The sequence below is a fragment of the Choristoneura fumiferana genome, chromosome 17, assembly GCF_025370935.1.
Source record: "Choristoneura fumiferana chromosome 17, NRCan_CFum_1, whole genome shotgun sequence".
Taxonomy (NCBI): Eukaryota; Metazoa; Arthropoda; class Insecta; order Lepidoptera; family Tortricidae; genus Choristoneura; species Choristoneura fumiferana.
Window position 1 is genome coordinate 17,716,002 of NC_133488.1, and position 13,342 is coordinate 17,729,343.

The 13,342-nt window shown below is 35.6% G+C and overlaps 1 protein-coding gene across 1 annotated transcript in view; it reads left to right on the top strand.

Annotated features, from left to right (window-relative positions):
• The window catches only part of LOC141437340 (membrane-bound alkaline phosphatase-like), a 36,996-nt gene extending 25,709 nt beyond the window's left edge, over positions 1-11,287 (top strand). The window contains exons 4-9 of the mRNA XM_074100632.1: positions 1,155-1,347; positions 4,512-4,681; positions 5,609-5,779; positions 6,828-6,993; positions 8,797-9,120; positions 9,787-11,287. Of these exons, the coding sequence (XP_073956733.1) occupies positions 1,155-1,347; positions 4,512-4,681; positions 5,609-5,779; positions 6,828-6,993; positions 8,797-9,120; positions 9,787-10,076 (1,314 nt within the window). The 3' untranslated portion in view covers positions 10,077-11,287. The remainder of the gene's footprint in view (positions 1-1,154; positions 1,348-4,511; positions 4,682-5,608; positions 5,780-6,827; positions 6,994-8,796; positions 9,121-9,786) is intronic.
• The last annotated feature ends 2,055 nt before the right edge of the window (positions 11,288-13,342 follow it).

Sequence of the window (13,342 nt, forward strand, 5' to 3'; positions counted from 1 at the left end):
CGCGTTTTCTCAAACTCTTCGAGCACCTTCCAAGGGTCCGCATATTAGTAATTAGGTTGACATTTCATAGTAACAACAGCGCTTTTTTGATTTGGAAGTAAAACGGGGCCATACTTCCGTTTGTGATGTACATTAGGTACTTTAGAAGCTGGTGTGGCTAATTCTTAGATTCTACATTATTTTATAAACATTCTTCTTTCTGCTGCATTATAAAACATAATAAAACTACCAACTACATTTTCTTTTAATTTCGGAATTGGTTTCGGTCACGCAGATTTAAGTAGTGGATTAGGTTGTGTTGTAAAGAGTAAAATAAAACACCTAAATTAAATACATTATACCATAATAATATAGATGTAATAAATAATTACCCATAGAATAAGTAATATCTGGCATTTTTACAAGTAACGATATCACCGTCGAGTTTGATCATTATTGCAAATATTATGAAAATAAAAAAATAAATAAATTTGAATGGCATTCAAATTTCATTTATACGGTATAACAGGTAATAATGAAAACTTTTCATTGAATATCAATATCATGGGGTAAAGGGGAAGTGTAAGGTATTAAATAGCAGAATACTCTTATCGCCGAATATTCTTCTGCAGAATATTAAATAGCAGAACATTAGAATCGCCGATTTTTATATTGCATAATGGCATAGCAAGATACTAGTTTGGACTGAATATGGCGCTGACTTTAACATGGCATAGTATTTTGGAGGGAATAGAAAAAAAAACAAGTATTCATACGGCTTATACCTAGAACGAGTGGTTTGGCAATCCCCTATTTCGCGGACTCTGCAGTAATGTACTATTGTTTCTTTATTTAGTTCTTTCTAATTAATTTAATTACAAGGAATGTTTAATAAAATTTTATTCTGCTTTTTATTATCCTTATGCAAAGTAATATTATGAGATAGGTCTTTCTGCGTAGCAACTATTCGAACATAATATAAATATTATTCTCATCGATATTATGTGATGTTAATATTCTGCTTTACAAAATTATGAGAAATGATAGTGTGAGAAAAAATATATGCGAACAGTAATTCGGCGATATGATGATTCTGCTCAAGGTTGTTATGAGAAACTAAATTATGAGATTCGATTGTATGCAACATATTAGTGAGCCGGTGTTTTTCATTCCAGACTTACTGCTTGGACGCCCAGGTACCGGACTCCGCTTGCACGGCTACTTCATACCTGACTGGAGTGAAGACCAAATATGGAGTGATTGGTTTAGACGGAAATGTGACAAGAGGAGCCTGTAGCCCTCAGCTGCATAAAGGAAACTGGGCGACTTCAATTGGCGAATGGGCGTTGGAGCAAGGACTTGATGTTGGTAAGTGTGTCTCATTATTAATCTTTATTTTCTTATATTTACCACCACGATTTCTTGCTGGGCGCAGTGGCCAATGCATAGAAAAACATCCTTTAAAAGTGACCACTAACCACCTGTTTCACCATCCATTGAATACTCATAATTTTCTAATGGTGTTATCACAAGTGTGGATCCGAAACTTGTCCCGCTGAAAAACACTTAGCATGACTCAGTAGGTATGTATGGGCGCGTTATATGGATGACAAACCATTCAAGAAACCTATTGATATACAAAAGAGCGAGGTCGTACTTGATTGGTGTCCTGCGTCTGTATACATTTAACGACAAATCAAACTGACTCAAACGCAGGTCGCGTATGAAGACCTTACTAATTCAATCGTTTCCAAAGGTCTAGTTACGCATTATGATGAGGGAATGAAACGTAAAATAGACAAGGAGATAAAAGTTTAGACCCAAAAAAGGTAAAAAGAAAGTAGTGAGATCACAAAAAGAAAGAAGATCTGAACAATAGAGTTAGATGATAACCTAACGAATCATAAAAAAAAAACATCCTAATGGAAATATCCATCGTTGAATGCGAAAGTTGTTAGGCTAGAACAATTTGGATATAATTTAACAAACAATCTCATATCTTGGACGGATGTGGATGGATGTTTCTAGATATAAAAGGCACGGTTTTTGCGAGAAAAAATAATTCAAAAATCAAAATTCTGTGCAAGGTTGTGAGTAACAACAGTAGTAAAGATAACTATTATAAAACAAAGTCTAGCCTACTTACCGCATGCAAGTAGGCACTTCAAACACGTGTAACGATTAAGTACTTATTCACTTAGTTAATGCCACTTAGTTATCTGTGGCCACAAATATTCAGATAGACTGAACAAGTGCCAGTCGGACTTGTGAACTGAAGGTTCCGTCCAAATTTAAGAGAACCTGCAGGAAATCACCCTATGGGTAACCGCTGTAAACAATTGCATCTATGAAAATCATGTGTAGGCAGAGGCCTGTTTTTAAGCAAAATATACGCAATGTAGATTATGGGGTTATTTTATAGTTTTTTTTTACACCTTTAATTTTTAATTTACTTTTTTTATTATGTTTTGTTATGTAGGCGACAGGCTGGCAATCTGCCACTATTGTACCGTTTTCGTCAAACATAAAACCTAAGGTTGCTAAAATTGGCTCCGAAGCGGTAACGTTTCGTGTGCTTTGCCTACCCCATTTGGGAATAAAGGCGTGATGTTTGTGGGTGGTTGTTTTGTAGCGGCAATAGAAATAAATACACATTTCATACAAATATCAGGAGCCTGTCTATTACAGCTATGTCTATTCTTGAGATACAATCCTGTGACAGACAAACAGGCAGAGAGACAATTTAGCGTCATTAATGGCGTTCACCGTGGGGTGCAGAACCCAAAAATAAAGGATTTATATAAGATATTTTTTCTTAATTGGGATTCTTAAAACGCTACAATGAAGTGTTAACATTAATGCCACTTTCGCCGTATCTGTCACATTTTTATAGTCAACGCTTGCTTATGGTAATGATATTGCATAAAATATTTTAGTTCCTTTTACGTCAATATTTTGTAAATTTAGCACTTTTAAAATGGTTTCGGTATCAAAAACCTGATTTGACTCGTTCTATTTGATCTCAGAGAGTTCGACGTACAGTCACCAGCACCAATATCTGACACAACAAGCGTGCAAAAATATCTGATACGACTCTATTTCTAGGGCCGGAAGGACGTGTCAGATATTTTTGCACGCTCCGTTGTGGCAGATATTAATGCTATGGTGACTGTACTTACTTAGACTTATATAATAATCAATCATAAACATCAAAATTGTCAAAAAACGTCTACTGGAGTCCAAAGTTCGCAGTTGACAAGCCCAGTCTAACATAAGCTTGGTTTACACGAGCTTAGTAGCTAAAGTTAAGTATTAGTACAAAAGCAAGTGCGAGTAAATAGAAGCCGGTCCTGTTTACTAAGCAACAAGTGCCAACCCCCATCTAAAAATCTACTAATACTTGTCACTTGTCGGGTGGTGTGAACATTCATGTCAAGTGAAAAGTGCCTAATAACATTTCTTAAAAAGAGTCGGCGGCGTTAATCTATGGCGAAGTGTTGTAACTACTAATACTCGTACCATTCTCTAATACCAATGTGTAGACGGCTACTTGTCACTTGTCACTCTGCAGACAAGTCCCTAATCACTTACACTAATGACAAGTACTAAGCCCATGTAAACCTAGCATTAGGTTCTTTAGTCGCCTTTTACCACACCCACAGGGCACGGGCCAAACGGCATAAATAGAACTGATTATTAAAAAAATATTTATATAAATTCCATTGACGTAAGACTATCTTCAAGTAATAATTAAAATCGTCTTTATTACTTCATTGCCATTTTTATATCTTAATGGTCTCATTGTTGAATGATACGTGTACGTCATTGCTTTAAAATCGTTTAGAGCGCCGATGATTTATGTCTCTATTGTACCCATCTTTTCTTTGGCTCGTGCTGAGTAAAAGCTTCCCTTGTTATGATTATTTTCATTATGATTGCTTTCTGACAAGTTTTTATTTAATTTGATTCGTTTGTGTACGTACTGGTCAAATCTTGCAACTGAATTTTGACACATTTTCAGTTGTCAGTTGACTTTAAATTCGGTATACTTATCTAAATGTGGTGACAATATAATTATCACAAGCTCAGCCTAGTTTGATACTCACTAGATTCATCTGGTATATTATAATGTGGTAATTTTTAGATAAATAACAAATATTCTTATTGTTATTTGGCAGTAACATGCATGGTAGTCCAGCCAGGTTCATCTTAATGCTATCGACTTGAAATTTGGTACGGAAATGTAGTTTAAATGACAATACAATTTAAGTCAGCAAAACAGCTTGTATTATAATTAAATACATATCATGGGACACTTGACACCAATTGACCTAGTCCCAAACTAAGCAAAGCTTGTACTATGGATACTAGGCAACGGATAAACATACTATAAAAAGAGATTTTAAGCAAAACAGGTTTTTGACACAAATCAGGACTTCCGACATTTCCTCCTGTTTTTCTATTCTTTGGGTCATGACTGGTCGTGTTCAGTTCATAGTCATCTCCTTAATTTACCCAATTATATTTTGTAGGGGTGGTAACAACAACCCGTGTGACCCACGCCTCGCCAGCAGGCATGTACGCGCATACATCAGAACGCAACTGGGAGTCTGATTCTGATGTGCCCGAAGAGTGCCTGGAACTTGGCTGCCGGGATATCGCCTATCAGCTCGTTATGAACAACCCCGGGCGGCATTTTAAGGTACGCTTTTAGGGACCGTAGTTCCGTTTGCAAAATTAGGGTTTCAAATGGAATGGTGGTATTCTCCCTCCTCATACAAGCTAAGCCGTTAAAAATCGGGCTTTGCAATTTTATAAAGACAACGATCAAATGAAAAATAACAGCTTTTTCATATTTCAATGATACAATATGCAATACATGTATTGTGGAAATATATTTTTGGTCGGAGAACCTACTGCAAATTATTTGTTTACCAGCAGAGAGGTGTATGCGCTAGTAGTTTGACTGTTAAACGACAAATACTTGCTGAATACAAATTATTTAGAAAGCAATTGGTAATTTTTTCTTGATATGAGTCTGTAACACCAATGTACCTACCAAAAAATACACACATATTTCAGCTTGATACCTCTATAATGTTTAAAACTTTCGTGATTTTCACTCATAATTAAAATATCACTTACGGGACTTATCTCGCTAAACACAACGAGTAATATTTACTTCGACGTTTCGATTGTTTCGTTTGCAAGTTAAGTTGCCTTCAAGTCTTTTTAGTCGCACTTCACAAATTTTTAAAGATCGGATCGACTTCAAATTGAGGCGGTTAGGTTAGGTACCTAGTTAGTAAGATAATAAATAAATATCATGGGACACTTCACACCAATTGACCTAGTCCCAAATTAAGTAAAGCTTGTACTATGGATACTAGGCAACGGATAAGCATACTTATATAGATAAGTACATACTTAAATACATATTGAACATCCAAGACCCGAGTACAAACATTCGTTTTATTCATACAAATATCTGCTCCAGCTGGGAATCGAACCCGAAGCCTCAATCTTCGTAGTCAGGTTCTCTAACCACCAGCCATCCGGTCGTCAAACAAGTACAACAAAGAGCCTGTAATGATATTTTTTTTTGACATAAACTCATTTTTAACCCTAGGTGATAATGGGTGGTGGCAGACGGGAGTTCCTGCCCAATGTAACGAACCCACTGGTCAATGGGACAGGGAAGAGGCTGGACGGTCTGGACTTGACAGAGATGTGGCATGTCGACAAGACTGAGAGGAACGCGACGCACCAGTACGTCACTGATAGGAGTGAGCTGATGAAGGTATGTAAACAAACAAGATAACAATAATACCTAAATAAATAAATATTATGGAAACAATTGACACCAATTGACCTAGTCCTAAACTAAGCAAATCTTGTGCTATAGGTACTAGGCAACGGCTAAACATACTTAGACCCTCACATGCTTTGAATTTTGAGTTGAACTCTATTCATTAACAAAATAAGAGCGCTGACTTGCCAAAATCATGTGAGTGGTTATATAGATAAATACATACCTACTTATTTACAAATAAAACGTCGAAGACCCGAGAACCAACATTCGTATTATTCACACAAATATCTGCCTCAACGGGGGATCAAACTTTTTTTTTCTTTTTTAAACGGAATATTGTGTCGGTCTTCACTTTAGTAAAATTGGTTTTATTTTAATGTATGATAAACAGATGGTCCCAAAGGAAGAACAGCGCCGTTCGCAAGACCGGCAATTTTGCTGATTTGGGACTTTTTTAAATTTTTAATATGTTTTTGTTATGCTACGCTACTTTGTCACGAATAAATGATTTCTATTTCTATTTTCTACTTCAAACCCAGGATCTCAAGTTTTATAGTTAGGTTCTCTAACTATACTTGGCTATCCGGTCGTAAGATAAAGTTTACTGAAAATGATTTCGATTCAAATAAGGTTTGAAACTCAAAAATTGGTTTCAAGTCTTGTTGAAGTTAAATTGTGTTGAGATTTTTCCGTAAAGGGCTGCTTCATATCATTCTTATTATTAGTTCTGAGAAGTCATAGTAAAGAAGAGCAATAAAGGATATTAAGTCAGTAAAACTCGTAAAGAAAAAAAGAGAAATCAATGATTATCCTTAGTTTTTCCTTCTAACTAAATGAATCTTCCTTCGAACACCATGAAATTCATTTCTACACAGACGCCTTAGAAACATAGGAGGTGTCTTTTTTCTGTCATAGCTGTTCCATAAGTAATACTGAATACGCATTCACGCGCTAACATTTAGACGTCTCTGGTATTTATGTCGACCATGCTACCCATGCTACTAAAAAACCTAAGTCAGTCCTGTTTTCTGCTCAGGTCTTTAATTCCGACAACCTACCAGAATACCTGTTGGGTCTGTTCCAAGACGACCATATGGCGTACCATCTGAAGGCCTCAAACCAGCCGACCCTAGAAGAAATGGTTGAAGTGGCCATCAAAATGCTGAATAGAAGTCCTAGAGGCTATTTCCTCTTTGTCGAAGGTGAGAATCATTTTCCTTTTAATTGATGAGGAAGTAGAGAATATCTATTAGCTAGTTTACTAACGATTAATAGTTCTATAGTACAAGTATATGCGGTAGTTTAGTCAGCTTAAGTATTATTTACCAGTGATTAAAGGGGTAAAAACTCTTATTAAATTCTTACACAAATAAACAGAATAATATAAGAACCTATTAGACATGTACTACGATTTGAGTTATGTGAACTTTTATTTCAAGTTTTTGTAAACAAGCACAAGTATTTTCATTCGCTCACATTATTCGTAATCGGAAAGAGGTTCGATTGTCTACATCAACTAAAGTAACTGGACAGTACTTAAATGTAGTTGCTATGTTTTTGTATTTTTCAAATATTGGGAACATACCGCAAAAATACGCATAATCTAACACATTTAGCTTTTAGTTTAAATGCCAGTGAACGCTTATGCAAAAAAATCCAGGGTCTTATGATTTATTTATTTAATGAAATAATTACACAGCATTACAGACAAGCCAAAGCACTGAAATTCATAAAATATTAACAAGCACAACACATGGCACAAAAGATAACAGAATTAACATTTACAAATAATTTAGTGAAGACGGACGGTCATCCTCCGCCTTATGACGAATTTATGGTACAAAATAAAAAAAATGATATATTATATACTTATTAAAAATGATATATTAGATTCTGTCTGTATCTGTTCAAGAGTCCTTGAAGGATAAATTACTAAGAAAATAAACGTGTATGACGTTTGGCACTTTCGATTCGTTTTACGATTGTTTATCATTCTTTATGGTTCACTTTGCATGTTTATGGCATTATATTTATAATTTACTTTGTATTGTGTTTTTTAAACACGATTGTGGTCAGTTTGCCGTTGTATTTGAAGTTTGAAGGCACGCGCTGTCAATAATGTTAGAATGATATTATGATCGGTCAAATAATGGTCAATAAATGTGGTTAAGTTGTGGTAAAGATGTACGATAAATAGGTAATAATAAGACCATCACTGGGAATCGAACCCAGGTCCTCGGTATTCCGTACCGCGTGCTATACCGCTACACCACTGATGGTCAACGGTACCGACACGAATTTCCCCTATGCACCTCATATCTCAGCTTGTTTGTTTCTTATTTAGCCACTTAAGCAGTGACGCTAGCGACATCTATGCCGTAGCCCTCATCGAGAAACTTTTTCGGCACTCCATTGGAACTAACCACTCACCCGGACAAGAGATATCGTTACTAAGCAATCAAATTAAGATTGTTTTTTTTTAAATCTTTTTGTATTTTTTATTTCAATTCCAAATTTTTACTTTTACGGTCATTAAAACCTAAATTGAAAATACAAACTGAAACATAGATGCACAGAAAAACCAGAAAAATAAGACCATCACAATCGAACCCAGGTCCTCGGTATTCCGTACCGCGTGCTATTACACCACTGATGGTCAACGGTACCGATTTCCCCTCCTCATATCTCAGCTTGTTTGTTTCTTATTTAGCCACTTAAGCAGTGACGCTAGCGACATCTATACGTAGGCCTCATCGAGAAACTCGATCGATGAGAGATTGTATTTTCAATTTAGGTTTTACGGGATGACCGTAAAAAGTAAAAATTTTGGCTAAATAAGAAACGCGATAAGGAAGCGGCGAATACGAATATCTTTTAAAATAATCAAGGTATTCAAAAATAAATGCAATCAACTAACTTAAAACTAAAAATAATTTTGAGGTTCACATCTAAAGAACGAGAAAAAGAATTTAGAAAAGAGATTATGATAATTTATCTTTTCACAGGTGGTAGAATCGACCACGCACATCACGACAGTCTCGCTCATCTGGCCTTAGATGAAACAGTTGAGTATGCAAAAGCCGTCAAGAAAGCCAAAGAATTGACTGACCCCGAAGAAACTCTAATAGTCGTCACCTCAGATCATGCACACACGATGACTGTTGCTGGGTACCCTTCACGGGGTAATGATATACTTGGTACTGTTGATACCACAAATGGTGATGATGGGAAACCGTATACAACTATTAGTTATGCTAACGGTAGAGGCAAGAGCATTGGCGATGACGGGACAAGGGTGGATGTAACGCTGCACCAGGCGTTCATGGCACGTAAGTAATTTTAAGCTTTTCAAAAATTTGAAATTCTTCTAAGCTACAGTGCAACCAATAGCGTCAAAAAGTGCCTAGTTAAATCTTTAATTTTTTTATAAGAGTTTTTGTCATTGGGTTGGATAATGGTTGCCATAGTAATTAAGGTAGGAGTTACGATTATTAGTTATTTTTCTGAAATGAAATCCATTATGAAAGATGTTTTTTTTTATTCGACTGGATGGCAAACGAGCAAGTGGGTCTCCTGATGGTAAGAGATCACCACCGCCCATAAACATCTGCAATACCCGGGTATTGCAGATGCGTTGCCAACCTAGAGGACTAAGATAGGATACCTCAAGTGCCAGTAATTTGATCGGTTGTCTAACTCTCTACGCCGAAACACAACAGAGCAAGCACTGCTGCTTCACGGCAGGATTAGCGAGCAAGATGGTGGTAGCAATCCAGGCGGACCTTTCACAAGGTCCAACCACCTGCAAAAGATAAATGTTATCTTACAATTTTTGCATAAGCCAAGAGGTTTATTAGACGCGTGCATGATTCAAATGAGCAATCAAAGTCTAAAAGATGGGGATTGTAAATTTTGTAAAAGAGCGTGTTTGAAGATGTATACTGACGTGCGCACACTTCTTGTATCAGAGACATTTACCATCACATTCTTTTCAGGAGACGTAAGCTACGCCTATCCCGGCCTTGTCCCTCTGGACTCTGAGACCCACGGTGGAGAAGACGTCGCAGTCTTCACTCTTGGACCCTGGCAGCACCTTTTCACTGCCAGCTACGAGCAAAACTTGATTCCCCACCTCATGGCCCATGCTATGTGTCTCACAGAAGACCAACACAAGAACTGTAGGGCAATAAGAAAAAACATGCCATCTAGTGCAGTTAATGTTAGGTCTGGTGCGTTAGTTTTCGTAAGCATATTGGCTGTGATGTTAAGATGTTTAAGTTTATAGTTGTAATATAGTAATCTAGGATCCCCAGTTAAAAGAAGGTTTTATATGATAGTCAGAATGATTTGTGAATGGATGTTGCTGAACAGTATTCGATTGTAAAGTACAAACGGCTAATATTTAATAACAAACTACTTATCTATGGCAATTAAATACGTAAACTGTGTACAATACATACGTGTGTTGGTGTGCAATAAAGAGTTATTGTTTTGTATTGTATGTTAAAATACGTGTTTTGCATTACATTGCGGGGTTGCAAGGATATATATTTTGGTTTTATGTATCGACTCGGGAAATGAACGAAACTTGTAACTTAACATTTAAAGGCAGTCGGGAACAGTAAATAAATACTCGTACTGTAAAAGCCTACTGGTTTTACGTATGACCTCTAAAGCAGAGGATCGTGGATAAAAGCCCTTTTGAGTATTTGAAGATTTTTATACACACACATGCCCACCAGTGGGTCATTTATAAGCTGAAGACATTAACGTATCCTCATTAATGCCCGAAGTATTTGAATTTGAACAGCGACCAAAAAAGGTCTTAAGATAAGTTTTCTGTTTCTTAGAAATTGAAGACTTATTCAGATATTGTTGGGCAGTAGGAGGCTATATTTGATCCAAAAGCTAAAAAAGTGAAACACCATTCGATTAGATTAATATAACATTGAACGAATTAAGTATAATGCTAAAGAAAATAAAGTTAACTCAAGGAAGGCTGTGAATGGAAAAAAAGTTAACTTTCTTTTTTGATTTTCCTAAAAACATTTTTTTTAGCTAGTCCCAGTTATATAATGTCACTCGTTGTGAAGTCACTATACAAGGTGTTTGAAAGTATACCATTGTGATTAATAATTAATTATAGAACTTTTTTAATGAAACTTTGAAACGCCTTGTATGAATGAACTTATTAATTGTTATTATATCCCGTTCAGTTAGTAACAAGTTTTAGGTGGGATCAAAAATTGGCTGTTATTTTGTACTTTGCCAATTACATGTTGTAAATAATAGTTCCTTTAGACATTTTATACTAACATAGTATTTATGAAGTAATACATAATTAGTTTTAAGTAGCTTAATTAAGTAATAAGTCAAAACCGTCCACGTCCCGTACTTTTGTCTGAGACGACCATTTGTTGTTTGCTGATTTCTAACAGGGATTTATGTAAATTCAAATAAAAATTATACCAAATTAGAAAGAACAATATTTCTAGAAATTTTGTCTTTTATTTTTGTCCTTCCTTAATTCTGTGCCTCCAGTGTAAACTAATGCAACTGGACTTGAAGCGTTATGGTTTTTTTTACACGTTCAATTCAGAAAAAATACGCTATTTTTAACTCTAATTAATGTGAAGCTCTGATTTTTTTTCTTGAAATTAGTGTTATCCTGTGGAATGGCAGCGCCATATTTAAAATTGACTGTCAAGCGGCGCGGCCATTTTGATAAAATCTTTCTTGACTGCAGTGACACCTACGAATTAATTTCGCGAATTCGCGAATTTTATTAAAAATATCAAAAAAAAACTACTTTAATTTTATAGATAAGCCTTACAGTGATAGTTTAGCATAAAATGGCATATCTAATTAAATAACAATGAATGACCTTCAATTTCTGTGAACTTTATTATTCATTATCAAATATCTGATAACCAAATTTTTCTCAGTCATGTATTAAATAACTATAATTACAAAATAAAACAATTACCTGTAGGAAACACTGATTTATTTCGTAAAATATTAATTTATTTACGAAACAAAGCCCTTTTATAGTCTTTCATATCAAATAATAGTATAATACGAGGTTTCCAAAATACCAGCGCACGGCAGCGGCCACACAGTGAAACTTGAGTAAACGATAAGAACGAAATTTCTTCCGTAATGTTGCCGCGGCCTTAATAAATGCCATCCTTGTCTATTTATGAACGCATTCTGCAAGAATAAGCAAGCGAGATATAGGTCTACCAGTTTATATTTGTTAGTGAAATACGTCACCCGCCAACGAAGCCGGTCGCTTGCCACTCAAGGGTTTTTGACAGCGTGCCGGGAGACGGTCGCCTGCCAAACAAGGTGTGACCCGGACGCTTGCCACTCCAAGTTATATACATAAATACATTTTTAAGGGTATTACTTGACAAATTGAAGTTAGTTTTTGTGTTCCTTATCTGAACAATCATTTATTATTTTAATCAAAATGTGTCTTGACTAGAATATACTAGCCCTTGCCCACGACTCCGTCCGCGTAGTTTTATTTATCACTATCCCGCGGAAACTATGCATTTTTCCGGGATAAAAATACCTTATGTTCTTCTCGGGGACTCAAACTATCGGTATACCGAATGTCATCTAAATCGGTTTAGCGGTTTAGACGTGACTGAGTAACAAACATCCAAACATCTTCACAAACTTTCACATTTATAATATTAGTAGGATAGGATATTTAAAAAAAGTAGGAGTAGATCTATACAGAATTTTCCCATCTATCAGGCACAGTAGTACTTTAGGTAACGAGGAACATACGCCATCTGTGCTTTAACGTAAGAACGACGTGCAACATAACATGACCTAGGTAACTCGAGGAATTCGTGAGTGAGCCATAAAATGGTATCTGCTACAAGTTATAAGTATTAACAAGTTCCGCTATGTGACGATAGAGGACGCTGCTTCTCAAAAGTTACTCGCTACTTATTGCATTTGATTACAATTTTATAAATTCAGTCGAGCATAGTAACAATTTATCAATTTTATTTCAATTCCTTTCTTCAATTTCAGATTAGTTTAGTTTAGTTTATTTTACCCTTGAAAGTGTTTTAATACGAAGAACTATCTGGAGTAAACGTCCATCCCTTAAAAGTTTGTTTCTGTTAGATTGAAGTTCAGCTGAACACTCAGTTTTAAACTTTTTTTTTATTTGATTGACTTTGGAAAAGGAAGTATATTATGTATGTCTTTATCTATATAATTTTAGGCTAGCGACACACATTGAGTGTAATAACACTTGTAGGGGTTTGCATGTTACTTTTAATCTTTTCTTACCTATTTTAATAGAATCCGTAGAACATAAAGTGGTATTAAATATAATGACCCGGATAACTCACGTCTTAAATCGAAGCCCGAAACATGACGAGCTAAACTCGATTTAAGACGTGAGTTATCCGGGTCATTATATTTAATATGAGTGAGTCTCACGGTAGTTTCATGTTCAAAATAACATAAAGTGGTTCGTAAGTAATTCATCAAAAACATCTATTTGACTATTATTACGAAAAAATT